The 16,672-nt window shown below is 41.0% G+C and overlaps 1 protein-coding gene across 22 annotated transcripts in view; it reads left to right on the top strand.

Annotated features, from left to right (window-relative positions):
* Trpm3 (transient receptor potential cation channel subfamily M member 3) overlaps positions 1–16,672 on the top strand; it is a 788,425-nt gene that overhangs the window by 689,257 nt on the left and 82,496 nt on the right. For 17 of the 22 annotated variants that reach the window (XM_077108674.1, XM_077108668.1, XM_077108665.1 and 14 more), the window contains 3 exons: positions 6,336–6,436; positions 7,913–8,047; positions 10,471–10,521. In XM_077108674.1, coding sequence (XP_076964789.1) covers positions 6,336–6,436; positions 7,913–8,047; positions 10,471–10,521 — 287 coding nt within the window. The remainder of the gene's footprint in view (positions 1–6,335; positions 6,437–7,912; positions 8,048–10,470; positions 10,522–16,672) is intronic. The other 5 variants (XM_077108672.1, XM_077108671.1, XM_077108670.1 and 2 more) reach the window with 1 other exon arrangement.

Genomic DNA, 16,672 nt, shown 5'->3' with positions numbered 1-16,672 from the left:
CCAAGCCTTTAACACATGGACCTTTGCAGGACACTCCACATCCAAAGTGCAGCAATTTTCCCTATTGACCACTCTCTCCTGCTTGAAAAGCTCTGATCCCGTAGTTTAGGGCACCATGATCTTGGGTTCTCCTCCTGTCTCTGTTTTCTGTAGTCCCTTTGTAATGACAATTTTAGTTTCACACCTTTTAAATGTTGGTGTTACTCAGTTATCTATCCTTTGTCCTCTTCCTGTCACCTTCAATATTTTTCAAATTCCCATCTCCAGACCTGACTGCACCACTGCTCAGATCCCAATTCCCAACCATGTACCATGCACATGCATACCATGAGCATCTCAAGTTCAATGTCATCAGGAACGAAATTTTTCTGCTCCAAAAAGCTTGGCTTCATCTTGCATTGCCAATCTCAGCTGGTCACTGTGTACTGAGGGATCATTTTTTCTTCTCTTTCTCCCTTGCTGTCTTACTCACCCAAGGCTGTCCATTTTGCTCTGTAAATATCTCTCCATTCCCAGTTGTTCCTTCAGGACTCCATTACCCTCTTCCTAGAATATGTCTAATGACTTTTCAACCTACCCCTCTAACCCATCCTCCACACTGTGCTACCAAAGTGAATTTTCTAGAAAAATCTGACTGCATTCTTCCTAAGACAGTGTCTTGGTGCTCTTCCCGTGTCTTCAGGTTAAAGGGAAACTCTTCTACATAGTCCACAAATCCTCAAGTGCTAGCTTCACACACACACACACACCCACACACACACACACACACACCCCACCTCCCCCTCTCTCTCACACCACCCTCCAAGCATAGAGATCCAATGTCTTACCAATATGCTTTACTATTTCACTCCCTTAATCTTTGCAAAACCCATTCCCTTGGCTAGAGTGACTTTATTCATCTCATTCACCAAGCGTATTAATCCCTTCAAACCCTGTCAGGTAATTATTTATGTACTTAGATCATCTCTGACCTCCTATGAAAGAGAATATAATAAAATTTTCATCTTTTGCTTACCTTATTTATTCCTACACTAGGGCCATTTCACTTGATGCTCCTTCTTCCTCTAATGTTCTTCCCAAACTTTTTCATTTAATAGCTTTTCTAGTCAATTGGGTCTCCAATCAAATATTGCTCTCATCACCCTGAGAACTAGTGACATATGGCAAGGGAAGGGGGGTGTCCTGAGCCCAAATCAGAAACTATGTGGAGTCCAGATCCTTTTCAATACCTCAGGGCATTTTCCAACCAGATACCCCGGAAGGTCAAGATACACGTGCCTTTGGGTCTGTCTAGTGACTCCATTTCCAGCTGTCATTTCAGGGAGGCAGACTGGCCAATGTATTGCCCCAGCTAGCTGGCACAGTATCTATCATGGGAACATGCAAGATCTGGTGGCCAGAACAGTGCTGCTGCACCGATTTGATTATGTGGACACGGGTCACACATGCCCTGGGGTGGCCTTGTTCACAGCACTGACACAATCTAAAGGTACATTGTCTATTCATTTATTTTCTGGGTGCCAACACTTCATGAGTAGAACATAAATACTGTAAAGAGGGTGACCACTTAGAACAAATGCAGTCAGCAGAATGCATTTCAGTTCATAGTACACAAACAGAGAACAATTTTTCATGTCTCTGGTTATACACAAGTAGAGTCACACCATTCGTGTCTTCATACATGTACTTAGGGTAATGACGTCCATCTCATTCCACCATCTTTCCTGTCCCCCTGCTCTCTCCCTTTCCCCTCTCCCCTTTGCCCTATCCAAAGTTCCTCCATGCTCTTCCACAACCCCCATTATGGATCAGAATCCACTTATCAGAGAAAACATTCATCCTTTGGTTTGGGGGGATTGGCTTACTTCACTTAGCATAATATTCTCCAACTCCATCCATTAATCTGCAAATGCCATGACTTTAAGTAACCAGAGGATGTAGGTAAAAGATGAAAAATTTATTATTTACTCTTCACAATGGTCAAGATACAGAATCAACAATGAATGAACATGTCTCCTCTACACTAGAGATTCATAATCCTGTCTTCCAATTGTAATCACCTGGGGAGCTCCTAAACCTGAAATGTCCCAGACCAATTAAATCAGAATGTCTGGAGGTGCATCCCAGGAATGAGTATGTTTAAAGTTTTACTGTAGTTTCAGTATTAAGTCATAATTAAAGACAAGCTGACTAACTAAATGATCAGGTTTCCTCAGGAGTAAAACTTCTCCAACAGTACAGTGCTAAAATTGCAACTGTTCTAGGTAAACCAGGAGGTTATTCACTCTGCACTGATCCACACTTTCATGCAGAACCATTCTTGAGTGATGTGTTTTCCGTTTTTGGAAAGTCAAGACTCTTTGGCTTCATGCTTTCATTCAACACTTTTCTGATTACACTTAATCACTGCTTCCTGCTGTGTTCTTGCTCAGGTTTGTGTTATCATCAACATGGGTAGCATGCAAATTTGTAACATGTGAATGAAAATGGGGATGAATAAACCGTTAAAGCAAGTCAGCAATGACCAAGAGAACAGCTGAAGAAGCAAAGGGTCCTCACATGTGCAAGGCCCTAGGATCAACCCCCAGCATCACAAAAAAACAAGCAAAGGGTCTCTCGTACACTATTGTGGGAATGCAGAGCACAGCCACAATGGTAAATGAGATGGAGTCTCCAAAAAATCTTGGAAATAGAACCACCATACGATCCAGTAATGCTGAATCCAAAGGAAATGAAATCCACTAAGTATAAAAAGGAAATAAAACCAGAATGTCAAAGAAACTTCTGCTCTCACATTTACTGCAGTACTCTTCACAATGGTCAAGATACAGAATCAACAGATGAACAGATAAACAAAATGTGGTCCATATGTGTGAGTAGTATTCAGCCATAAAAATAATGAAATCCTGTCATTGGCAGCAACATGGATGGAACTGAAGACATTGTGCTAAGTGAGATAAGCCAGGAATTGGAAGACAGACAGTACATGTTTCCACTTCTGTGTGAAAGTTAAAAAGTTGATCTCACAGAAGTAGAGAGTGCAAGAATGGTTGCCAGAACCTGGAAAGGACATGGCAGGGAGGTTGTGATAAGGGAATGGATGCAGTGGTGCGGCTGCAGTGGAGGGTACTTTCTAATGTTCTGCAGCACCATAGCTTATGTACAGTTGATAGTTAACAGCATATTTCAAAATAGCTCATTGAGTCGCCAAGCACACAGGCCTACAATTCCAGTGGCTCAGGATGCTGGGGCAGGAAGATCACGAGTTCAAAGCCAGCCTCAGTAAAAGCAAGGCACTAAGCAACTCAGTGAGATCCTGTCTCTAAGTAAAATATAAAACAGGGCTGGGGATGTGGCTCAGTGGTAGAGTGTCCCTGAGTTCAATCCCTGGTATCCCCCTGAAAAAAAGTCAATGTCAAAATAACTAGTCAAGAGGAATTTTTTTGGGGGGGTACTAGAGATTGAATTCAGGGGTACTCAACCACTGAGGCACATCCCCAGTCATTTTTGTATTTTATTAGAGACAGGGTCTCTCTGGGTTGCTTAGCACCTCGTCATTGCTAAAGCTGGCTTTGAACTCACAATTCTCCTGTCTCAGCCTCCCAAGCTGCTGGGATTACAGACATGTGCCATTGTGCCCTGCCAAGAGGATTTTGAATGGTCTCAATTAAAAAAAAAAAAAAATATATAGAACTATATGCATATATGTATATATGTCAAAGACAATGAATACACCAGTTACCTTGATCTAATCATTATACCTACATGTATCTAAATGTCTCACTATATCCCCATTAATATGTACCATTACTATGTGTCAATTCAAATATATTTATATTTTTTAAAAGGAAAACAATAACCAAAAGAAGATGTAAAGTGCCATCCTTTCAAATGCAATCCCAATGAGCCTTCACTTTTACTTGACACATTTCTATTTATCACTATTTATACCTGTTACCCTGGTATGAATTTTTGGTCACTGTTGTTATCAAGAAGAAAGCTAATTTTCTTAATGGAAAATTCCCTGTGCAAACAAAATTATCATTCATCATTCCAAACACTCCGCAATCTACTCCAAGATTGTGGTTTATATGAAACCCATCGACGTGTAGACACCAGGATCAGAAATGTTCTTCCATCTATGAAGGGAACATGACCCTACAGCTCTCCAGGACCGTCTTATTCAAAGTGTGGTTCCAGATCAGCAGCAGCAGCATCTGGGACCCTGCTAGAAACACAGAAACTCAGGCTTCAACCCAAAGCTACTGAGTCAGAATATCAGCAGGTGGAACACAAGAATTTCTATCCTAAAACAAACTCCAGGTTATTCTGATGCACACTACAATTTGAGAAGAGCTATCTAGCAAACACCCTGTTTTCTAATTGTCCCCAGAGGGAAGAGGTGAGGATAATCAGGGAAAGTGGTCTAGGTTCCCAGCCTCTGCTGCACATAGGAAACACTCGGAGAGCTTTAGCAGTAATCCCAAGCAATACTATTTAATTTGTCTGAAGTGCAACCTGAGCACAGGGATGGTTAAGAGGTGAGTCCATGGGTGGCAAAGTTTGGGAATTGCTGGTACATATGACTTCATCAGCAAAAGCCCTGCCCCTGCCTTGCTGCTTCTCGTCTCCGCTGCTGATCACCCCTAGGAATGGGCACCATATGCAATGACTGTCCCTCCCTCCTTCAGCAACATCAGAAGCAGCAGTGGTGGGAGCCCACTGGGTGTGAGGCTCACCTCTGCACCTGAGCACTTGTTGTGTTCACCCACTGTTAGTAGCTGTCTGATCTTTGACATTTTACTCCAACCCCTCTGGACCTCAGTATCTTCCTCTATCCAAAACAGACAGTGAGACCCAATTCTCAGGATTATTTAGGACACTACATTTGATGCATGGAAATGCCCCATGCTTTTGCTTTTGAAGACATAAGAGTCTTCAAAATACCTGAGCCAGGAAAGATTGTTTTCTCTTTACCCTCCTTCCCCACTTTGAGATATTCAACAGCATGAATTTGGGCAAATATCAAGGGATATCTTTTCCTGAGAGCACCAAGGTTGTCAAATTGTGAAAAATCTGTTCTCACGTGAATTCACATATATGATATTCAGTCTCACAGAGCCTCAGCCAGGTAAAACAGGATATTTGTATGGTCCCTATTTCACAGATGACCAACAGTGGTGTAGAGAAGTCCATGGTCATGCACACAGTCACACAATGGCAGACTCAAGAAGCCCCATGTTCCCTCTGCCTACCACGCTGCCTCCACTCTCAGCCTCTCATCGCCAACTTGCAGCCTGCATTCATGGGCAGCTTGCACTGACCAGCTCTGTCTCAATGGGATCTTCTGTAAAGATAACAATGTCCTCTCCATCATCTCCAATCCACCACCCACTAGCCACATGTGGCTCTCAAGCACCGAAATATAGCTAAAATAGATGAAGAACGGAAAATTTAATTTTATTCAATCTTAATTAATTTATGTTTAAATGGCTGCATGTGAACAGCACGGATCCAGACACTGAGTCTGGGGTATAATGAGAAACTGGAAAATCTTTCCAATGGTTTCTCCCCACAACCTAAAGTACACCTAAGCTGCTGTGTGTGTTTCTCTTAAGAGAGCTCAGCTCTCTTAAGCCAGATTACCAACACTGGCCCACTAGCTGAAGAGGACCCACCCCATGCTAAAGACAATTCCAACCATTCTTGAAATCAGATTAACCACAGGAGCAAAATGTGTTCTAGAAAAGCGCTTCTCAAACAACAGCATGACCAAGAATCATCTTAAAATGGTTAAAATGCAGATTCTGCCAGGCATAGAGGCTGGGGCAGGAAGATTGTGAGTTGGAGACCAGCTTGTCTAATATAGCTAGACCCCCTCTCAAAAAACAACAGCAAAAATTCAGCCTCTGATTCAGTGGGTCTGGAGAGGGCCTGAGGTTTGCATTTCTAGCAGTGATGCTGCTGTCCCGGGAACCCTCTGAGCAGCCAGGCTGTAGAGCAGGGGTTCTCAGTAGGCTGCTTTAGTTTGCCTCCATACTTTGGGGCCACTTGGCAATCTTGTTTGTCATAACCGGGAAAATGGGGAGAGGGCTGAGAAGTGCTAACTAGAACCCAGGAGATTGAGTTCAGGGATGCTAATAAATAAATTTGCAATATATAGGACAGCTCCCCCAAATTCAATGGTGCCAAGTTCGAGAAACCCTGCTGCATATCTGAGCCTGCTCTTCAGTAGGAGGGGGTGAGTGGCAGAGCGAAAGAGTGGGTCTTCTCTTTACAATAACTGATCCTTGTTTTCTCTCTCCCATTCTTTTCTCCCATTTGTCTACACACAGGTGCCAATGCCTCGGCCCCAGACCAACTGAGTTTAGCTTTAGCCTGGAACAGAGTGGACATCGCTCGAAGCCAGATCTTTATTTATGGGCAACAGTGGCCGGTAGAGTATACATCGTCACCCCCGAAAAGCCCACTTGCCTGGGCAAGGGTATTTGTTTAAGGAGCTTTTGAGAGTGGCTCAGTAAACTACTGCCTTTTTTTTTTAGGATGAGATCTTGCTTTGCGCAGGAGTACCTGGCCTGGGCGCCTCTTCTCATATTTGAGGAAATGCTGCCACCTGGTGGAAGTTATAACTAAGCACATCTCCTAATAGCCATACATTTCCATCTCTGAGTGGCCTTTGAGAGCTGTAGATAATATCTTTTAGCGTGTGTTTAAAGAGACATATAACAAAAAGTTGTATAAAGCTGGAATTAGTTTGTTTCTGATTGTCTGTGAGGCGGGCAAAAGGAAGAGGATGCTGCTTCCAAGTGGAGGCGCCCCCTGCTGGTCTGCGGCTGGGTCATGCCTCGGATGCAGAATTAGAAGCCTCCCGCAAGCAGGTGCCATCTGGTCCTGGTGACAGAGCACAGGTCCTCCCTGCTCCCAAAGAACAACACAAAGAACCGAAGCTTTATATAACTGTTCTTGGTTTGTTTCCCTCAATTGACTCTACCAAAAATAAAAATTTGCGAAATTGCCCATTGGGTGGTATACACATGCATCCACAGGCGGTAACCCAACAGCCCAAAATTTCATTTCTGTACCTGGAATCCTACCACTCATGGGCAGGTTTCTCTTAACCCTTCCTTTTCCTCAACAGCCTTTGGCTGAGCTTAGCAGTTGTCTTCATGTAGAGCTAGTGAATTGCTAGCATGGAAATACTTGTCAAGGAATCTAGACACTGGGAAATATTTATGAAAGGAATTAAATAAAAATCTTGGCTAGGAGTTGAAGCTAAGTGGTAGAGTGCTTGCTTAGCATGCATAAGGCCCTAGGTTTGATTCCCAGCACCAAAAAAAAAAAAACAGAAAAGAAATCCTAGCCAGTGGCAAACCAGATATTAGGTTGCTTTTTTTTTTTTTTTTTTTTTTTTAGTTGGGTGACACCAGCTTACCTCTGTCTTACCCATTTCTACACCTCCTGCATCTGTTTAGGCCCTTTGGTCTGTATCCTTGGGCTCATCTTCTCAAGTCAGCCAGGAGTCTAATTCAGAGCCAAGGGAAGGTTAAAAAAAAAAAAAAAAAGACAGTAAAATACTTACTTTGGCTCTTCTCGGGCATTGCAGAAATTTGGTCAGAAAATGGCAAGGGGAAAAAGCCCCCATAAACTCTTGCACCTTCTCAGGATTCAGAAAAGAAAAATGGTTCCGGGAAGAAATAGCTTTTGGACCTTGAAATCCTTGACTTCTATTTCCAAAGGCAGGCCCCCCGAACACAATGGTTGTCCCAAAGGTGGAGCTGGGAACAGTCTCTCTAGCATTTTCTTGGATGTCCTGAAGATTTACCAGATGTCAAGCCATCCATTTTTAAGCTTTTCAGGCAAATGCCAAGGAACCGCATCCCGGGGCAGACTAACTCAGTGACTTGATTTGCAGGTGGGGTCTCTGGAACAAGCCATGTTGGATGCCTTAGTTTTGGACAGAGTGGATTTTGTGAAATTACTCATAGAGAATGGAGTAAGCATGCACCGTTTTCTCACCATCTCCAGACTAGAGGAATTGTACAATACGGTAGGGCCAAGCTAAGGCACTTGTTGTTTTCTTTGTTTTTTTGCTTACCTTCTCCTGCCCGCAACATGCCTGTGATTCTCTTCCTCCCCTAAATGCATGCATCATTCTTCACAATACTCCCTTAGACCTTTGTAGACAACAAACACCAAGTCACCAAGACTTCACTTGTTTTAACTGCTCAGTTGTCAGCATCCAAGGCAGAAGGTTAGGTCATCACCTGAAGGGACCATTCTCATGCTTTTAGACAAAACAAGGCTGTGGAAATTGGAACACAGTTTATTCTGAAATCCAGAGGGCATTTGTGACAATTGGCAGAAGAGGAATTATTTAGCTCTAAGCATCAAAGGAGGCCACTTAAGTACCTGTGTCATTTTGTAAACTTCAGAGCTATGAAGTTCTTTCTTTTCCCACAACAGTGGAATTGGATGTAAAATACGTCTTGTTAGGAGTTATATCAAAAAAAGTTTTTGTTTGCTTTTTTTGTTTGTTAGTTTGTTTGTTTGTTTTTGGTTTGGATTTAGAGTCAATTTCACTGTTTTATAGATAAGGAAACTGAGACTGTCTTAGTCTATTTGTGCTGCTATAACAGAATACCCAAGATTGGGCAATTTATAAAAAATAGACATTTATTTCTCACCATTCTGGATGCTGAAATTCTAAAATCAAGGTTCTAGCAGGTTCTGTGTCCACATGAATGGACAAGGATTGAAGCAGTACACAGGAATTGCTTCAGTACTTAAATGTGTTACAACACATTTGCTTAAGGATTTGACATTACAATTTTAGATCCTACAAGAAAATTGCCACATTTAGCACATCAAAATACAGAACACCTAGCTAAATTTAAATTTCAGATAAACAATAAAGAGTGTTTTTAGTATAAATAGAGTTGTCCCTCTGTATCTGCCTGGAATTGGTTCCAGGAGTCCCCACACATCCTCCAATAGACTTTAAATTATTTCTAGATCACTTGTAGTACCTAATACAATACTAGTTCTGTGTAAATAGTTATTATACTGTATTGGTTAGTGAATAATGGCAAGAAAAAAGTATTTTTATATTCAACACAGTTTTTTTCCAAATATTTTTGTTCTATAATTGGTGAAATCCATAAATGTAAAACTCACAGATATAAAGGACCATCTATATATCCCAAATATTTCATGGGACATACTTATGTTAAAAACTGTTCAGCATTTATCTGAAATTCAAACTTAATTAGGCATCCTATATTTTATCTAGCATTCCTGTTTCTGAAACAAGAAAATAGAAACTCACTTCACTTTATTCTTACCTCAAATATAAATACATCTTTTCACCAACTCTCTCTTTTCTCCAGCCTGTGGCTTTTGCTTTAAATCAGATTTCAGCAAACTATCACCAAAGTTCAGATCCAACCCACAGCTTTTTTCTGTAACCCTGTAAGCTAATAATGAATATATACAATATATACATATATATGTGTGTGTGTGTATGTGTGTGTGTGTGTGTGTGTGTGTGTGTGTGTGTATATATATATATATATATATATATATATATATATATATGTTGTAGTTGGACACAAAACCTTTGTTTTATATGTGGTGCTGAGGATCGAACCCAGGGTTTCTCTCTACTGCTGAGCCACAACCCCAGCCCCTAATAATGACTTTTTATACATTTTTTAAATTGTTGATGCAGTCAGAAGAAGGATATTCTATAACATATTTAAATTATAGGGAATTTTATTTCTGTGTCCATGAATAAAGTTTTATTGAAACACAGCTAAAGTTGCTTATTTATATAAAAACAACAGAAGGGCTGAGGATGTAGCTTAGTGGTAGAGCCCTTACCTAGCATGTACAAGGCCTTGGGTTCCATCCCAGTACTACCAAAAAAAAAAAAAGAAGAAAAAGAAAATAAAAAACAACAAAGTCCATACTGCTTTCACAGTATAATAATAGTTAAACTGATTTGATAAAGACTGTCTAGTCCACAAAGCATCAAATATGTTCTACCTGGCATTTCACAGAAAATATTTGCCAACTCCTTTTTGAGATAATTTTCTAATTCATTATAGAAAATAAAGAAGTCTCAATGACAATGTGCCCAGGTATTTTTCCAGTTGGTAAATTGGCCCTTATGTTTTCCCTGCTGCAAAACTAACTCCTTCGTTAATGCCTAGGCCCAGCCATCTACAGAATTGACAATGTGCCTTAGAAACTTTGAACCTAGGACCTCCAACACCTTTTCTTGTGACAATCCAATCCAAAATTCTGCCTGTGTTTCCTTAGAAAAGACAGATAAAACTGAGCAACTAAAACAAGGTCCATCGTAACAAACTGCCCTCCACCAGTCAGAACCCTTCCTTCCAGAACCTTCTTGCCTTGCCAGTTAGAGCCCCTGACTAGCAAAACTGTTTGATTCTTCTTTATTGTTTTCAGAGACATGGGCCCTCAAACACATTGTACCACTTGGTCAGGGATGTCAAAAAGGTAAGAATCCTCTTGACCCCAGGTCGGAGGCCCTGTCTTGACTGCTTCCTGTGATTAGAAAGCGACCGTTTTGCATGAGCTGCCAGAGTGTTCCTGTGCCTGCCCGAACCCCATCCAGAACAATGTGCGCGTGCGTCTGTCTAACTGACACCTCTGCTGATGATGCAGCTGTGGTTTAACCTCCAGTCGCCATGGTCTTAGATGCTTTACCTTGGACATAACGCTTCTGAATAGTGGAACTCTAGGCTTTCCCTGTGCCAGGTGGATTTATGCCGTTCCCTGTACTTTTCCATACACCCCTCACTACCTGGGGAGCAAACTGACCACAGGAGTGTCTCCATTTACCAGCTCCTGATACAGTGCCACGTCCAGCATACCAACAAGAACAGCTCCAAAGAACAGGCACCAAAACAAGTACATATGTGGCATTCTTCTATCACTTTATGGTTTTCAGAACCTATTGTCACACCAATCATCTCATTGATGGGGGATGAGGGGGTGAAGCTAGTGTAAGCCAGGCCAGGTGGCACACACCTGTAATTCCAGTAACCTGGGAGGCTGATGCAGGAGGGCTCACTAGTTCAAGGACAGCCTCAGCAACTTAGAAAGTAAATAAATAGGGTTGGGAATGTAAGCTGAGTGGGTAGAGCACCCCTGGATCCAGTTCCCAGTATCACAAGAAAAAAGCTGGCAGATACAGGTCATGTAGAATTATTCACATTTTACAGATGAGGAGACAAGGAGATGATAACTGCATTGGGTGGTCATGTGTGCACTAGGATTAGAGCCCCGGTCTTTAATTAATAATGAAATAATAAGAGCTACGATGGAGTGATGATTAGGCCCAGTGCTGATGTAAGCTTTCCATGCATCTTAACACATTTAATCTGCACAAGTTTTATGAAGTAGAATTATTATTATTTTCTTATTATCAGGTAGTATCTCCATTTAAAGATGAAAATAAGTCATAGGAAGGGTATGCTTAATCCTAGCAAAGGTCTCATTCCTTTGCCCTACAGGGTCAGCTTGGGTTCTGAACCCTTAACTCCAAAGGACAATAAAGATGATGGCATCTTACCCATCTCATATGTACACATGCACACATATGCCCACTATCACTCCTTTGTAGCAATTCTTCACCAAAGTCCACGGGACATACTTAGAGAAAGCCTCAAAATGAAGTTTGAAAATGGAGTACAGTTTTTTTCATATTATAGAAAGTCATTGGCGAGAACTGACCTGTAGGTACTCTGAAGCAACTTTTAAATTGTTTTTTCAAAAGGTCAAGCAAAGTCCCTGGGGCTGTTTAAAATCCATCTATTTGAACCCATTAGATCTTTGATAGTAATATGTGAAGGATATAAAAACAAAAACCTCCTTTTTTTTTTTTTTTGGCCCTTGCAAACTTTTCTCCCATCTCCTGGGTACCTTAATGAAGGATTTGCATATGTGTCAGCGAGCAAACCTGTAGCTCTTTCAAAGCAAGCGAAGCAGATGCAAACCCATCTCTCTTTCCTTCAACACTTACAGTTTCATTTAATGGATCCAGGCTGAAAACTGCCTGGAAGCTAAACTCAGAAGTGTCCTCATTCAATTTATTCTCCCCAAGCTCTTTGATGCTCGTGTTCAATAAAATGTTTTGAGGTTTTCTAAAATAATAAACAAAGCATAATCCCTTCACCTCAGGTGGGGTTTTCTGAAGAGGCGGCCATGCCTCTGTCCCTGGGTCCCAACTATTGGCCATCCCAGACTTCAAACAAGTCACTAATCCACTTCCACGGCCACCCTCCCAGCAGCAATGTATTGCTTGATTTTTCTATGGGATTTGTGCAGTTAGATTTCACTGACTACAGATGATCAAAATCCCTGTTATTAGCTTCTCTTCCCCATAGGACTCTGCTCTGCAAGATCATTTTCTCTTTTCTGAAATCCCTCGAGCAGCCTCTTGTATTTGCTCACATCACTTATATTATTTGAAGCCTATAAAATATCTTTGGGGTTTTTTTTCTTTTCTTTTTCTTTCTTTTTGTTTGTTTTGTTTAGCTTCTTGGCTAAAAATATGCATCAAAAATAATATATATACTAACGAGAAAGAACAGAATGGAGCCAGGCGTGGTGGCGCCCACCCATTATCCCAAGGGCTGGGTAAGCTAGGGCAGGAGGATCCTGAGTTCACAGCCAGCCTCAGCAACTTAGCCAGACCCTGTCTGTAAATAAAATATTAATAGAGCTATTGATGTGACTCAGTGGTTAAGCGCTCCTGGGTTCAACCCCTGGTACCAAAAAAAAAAAAAAAAGAAAGAAAGAAAGAACTGAATGATAAGAATTTAGAAGGAAGGAGTTTCAGCTAAGAGATTTTTTTTTTTTAAGTGTGAGCCAAGTATTGGCACAAGAAGATAGTTACATAAGCATGTCCTTTACTTACTAATTTAGTAACTGGAAAGAAATGGCTTTAAAAAAGAAAAATCACCCAGAAAGGGACTGAACGACTAAGAACAATGTATCCTTCCACCAGGGAAAAGGACTGCTGATGGGGGGTTGAAGGGAACAGGGCAGAGTAAGTCCTTGTTTAGTTTCTTCCTTGGAAGAAGTGGGGGCAGGAAGCGCAGCCTCAAGTGATTTCTGTGGTCAAGGTGAGTGTCGGACTCCGGAGGAACCAGAAGAAATAGCCATAGTAGTGGAAGGAGCCAGAAGCACCTGCGGTTGATGTTGTATGGATGAAGGGAGCTGCACTGCAGCTTTCTGTTTTGTGTTTTCAAAACAAGTGAACAAGAGAAAATTAACATTGGTGCACAACTTTCTCACACGGTTCCAGACTATTTCCAGCAATGTAGGCTGAAAAGATACTGAGAGCTACAAAAACTAGGCTTAAAATGCTAAGAAAGTCTTGGGAAGTTTACTCAATTTTCAAAATTGGAGAATATGATAATAAGCAGCTTGTTCACTCTTTACAATAGCAGGGGAAATATATATATATATATATATATATATATATATATATATATATATATATAGACATGTTTTCATCTATGACAAAATGAACCAGGAATTTATAAACTCCAGTACAAAATGCTGCTCATGAGTTAGAAAACACAGCTCTGGACCTTAAACATAGCATTTGATAATGTGTCTTTAAGTTTAATGTAAATAATGACTATAAACCCAGGAAGTGCATTTAGGAATGATGAGACCATCAAAAGTCACCCAGTGTGACATCTCCAAATCCAACTTGTCTTTGTATTCTTTGAAACCAAAAAAAAAAAAAAAAAAAAACAACTAGATGTGCAGAATTGCTCCCAAACTGTTTTCAAGATCTCAAATTATTTATATCAAGGGAGCAATCTAGAACAATGAGAAAAGGAGTTGCTGTTCCGAATCAGAAATTTTAATTGATATAAGTCAATCCAGTTTACTCAACTGTATTCATGCATAAATCCATTAATGTACCAATGCTCTCCTTTGAAACCAGAGTGGCCTAAGTCTGTCTGCTTTTCTGTGAAATATAACCTGCTATTTTAGTAAATGTCTGCTTAATTTGTGCCTCTGTATGTTTCCAAATAGTAGTTTTTCTTTCTTAAACTAAGTGTGCTAATATTTCAGGTTACCTATATTCTCCCTCCCCACCAAAGGAGGGTGACATTTGACTACTGTACAGAAGTAGTGGTGAAATCATGATAAGTTCATTTACATGGGAAGTAAGACCCAGAACTTAGCAGAATGCAAAGGTGTTTCTGACACTTGGAGTGAGGAAAGGACATTTTCATAAGCCTGCCTTATATTCAGGCATATTTGCTAAAGTATTCCTATTTTTTAAGAGATTGACTATTCAGTCCATTACCTTGTTAATCTACCAAACAGAGGAATAATGTCCTCTCTTTCCCAGAGCCCAAATCAAATTACCTGGTAATTACTCAAAGGAACTCAATGTATTTTTCTTTATTATAAAAACTATCCCAGAACAGTCTTCTTCACTCACCATTGGCAAAGCGAAAAACTAACAATCATCTTAAACTTTTCACACAACAGAATGAAACAATCTCGTTTGAAAGGGTGGTTGTGAGTTTCAAAGAAAAATGAATGTCCCTAAATAGCTAAAATCAAATAGCTGAAATCTGATAGCAATATCAAGAGGTGACCTCTGAAAAAAAAACAGTTCATTTTGAAAAGCAGGTCTAATAAGGGAACTCAAACTATTCTTTAACTAAGATATCGTTAAACATGGCATGGGTTAAAACTTGCCTTCAGACTAGTCATCCACAGTCTGAAAAAAGAAGGCAACATCTTCAAGTTACCAGACTGTATCTTCCCACATGCCCAGACGCTCCAGCAAGCCATGTGACCTACCACGTGATGTTAAGGCAGGAAATGGAAAATCATTTTCCAGACTCTGCCAATGACCAGTCATGATCAAAAGGGTAGGGAGGTCTGGGGACAGGCTCTGTTGTGGAGCACTTGCCTAGCAAGTGCAAGTACCTGGGTTCAATCCTCAGCTCCATGAAAAAAAAAATTTAAATAAGATATAATTAAAAGGGGGGAGGGTAACAGAAACAGCAGGCAGAATTTGTATTATTGCAGTATTAAGGAAGTTAAGAAGATTCCAATTTGAAAAGGCCCTGAGCAAAGGAAGACTCCTCCACAAGGTTTTGGGACATTATCTGTTGGCATGTGAGGGGTTGCTCACCTCCTCTGCTTTCTCCAAAGGAGATGGATACGATGAACACAGCCCATCCCTATCAATGCCTTTACCATTCCTGATTCTGAGCCCCCCAGTTCCACTAACTGAATTCCAAGGGACAACTGGAAGCTACATGAACCCTGAAAGCTCTGGACAGGTGTCTTTGCCCAATGGCCTGGCAGTATAGAAATAAGAGCAGCTGCCAGGTACTGATCATAAAACTGCACTCTCAGACATAGGCATGGCCTTAGAAATAACTCTGTCCAAATCACCTATTTTCAGAGCATAAACTGAAGTATAGAGAAAGAAAGCGATCAGTCCAGAGGCACAAGAGGACACAGCCCAGCCAAGTCCTGTTTGCACTCGGTAGCCATGTCTCTGGCCTCTGGCTGTCCTCTGCTAGAAGACCCAGAAAGTTCCCCACTTCCCAGCAGGGCTGTCCTAGGAGAAGCAATGCAAATGCATCATCTGAGACATCTACAGGTCAGAGGTGATCCAGGCCACCAGCCCAGTACTTCATCATGCCATCCCCTTTAGAGTCCACCCACAATGTCTAAATTAAACCCAATTTATTCATTTTGTCAAATTTGTTTCTTCTTCCCAAAAGGGTTTCCACTCTTCTAATAAGAAATAGAAAGCTGATTTCCCTCAACTTCTCTGTTTCCAGCAGTCATCAGCCTTGCAGGCAGAGTTCAAACCCATGCCTCGCTAAAGTAACCTTTCCCTCCTCCGGATATCATTTCAACAAGAACATCTGACCCTGTCTTTCTCTTCTAATCCTGTGCACACTCTGGACTCTTTAATGTCACCTTATCACACAGAACAGAGCAGGCCGGTAATTGTTGGTGAGCCTGGAGTCCTGGTAGGCTTCTGGTAGGTGAACATCGCCCCCTTGTGACCAAATAGAACGCAAGCCAGTTCCTGTCACCTTCACTCAGAGCCACACCCAAATAATCAGAGTCCTTTCTCCTGCTTCAGATCTGACTACACAGAAATCATGCTACAATAATCAACCTTTCATGAGAATATCTTAGCACCTTCCTTGGCAGTATATGCCACTAAAAGCTCTATTAATAAAAATCATTGTGTAAAAGTATTGTATTTGCCCTTAATTTTTTATTTACTTTGAATTTTACTACTATTACCACTTTACTGGCAATCTCTAGTAGTAAAGACACTTAAAATGCATAAATATTGCCACGCAGTTATTGGTCTTCAGGCAATATTGGTGTCTCAGTCTTAGAATTCAAGTTCATGCTCACACGTATGTTTCCCAAAACAAAACACCTAGGTGTCAGGCTCACTATTACCCAGCTTTTAAATTTAGAAAATTCTTATAACATGAAAAGTAGGAGATCTGGGAATGTAGCTCAATGGTAGAGCACATGACTTATATGTGCAAGGCCCTGGGTTTAATCTCCAGCACCACAAATATAGAAAGAAAGAAAAGTAGGCACAAGTTCATAGACTTGCTCT

The sequence above is a fragment of the Callospermophilus lateralis genome, chromosome 2 (genome assembly GCF_048772815.1).
Source record: "Callospermophilus lateralis isolate mCalLat2 chromosome 2, mCalLat2.hap1, whole genome shotgun sequence".
Taxonomy (NCBI): domain Eukaryota; kingdom Metazoa; phylum Chordata; class Mammalia; order Rodentia; family Sciuridae; genus Callospermophilus; species Callospermophilus lateralis.
The sequence above is the reverse complement of the archived record's forward strand: the minus strand, read 5'-3'. Positions and strand labels throughout refer to the sequence as shown.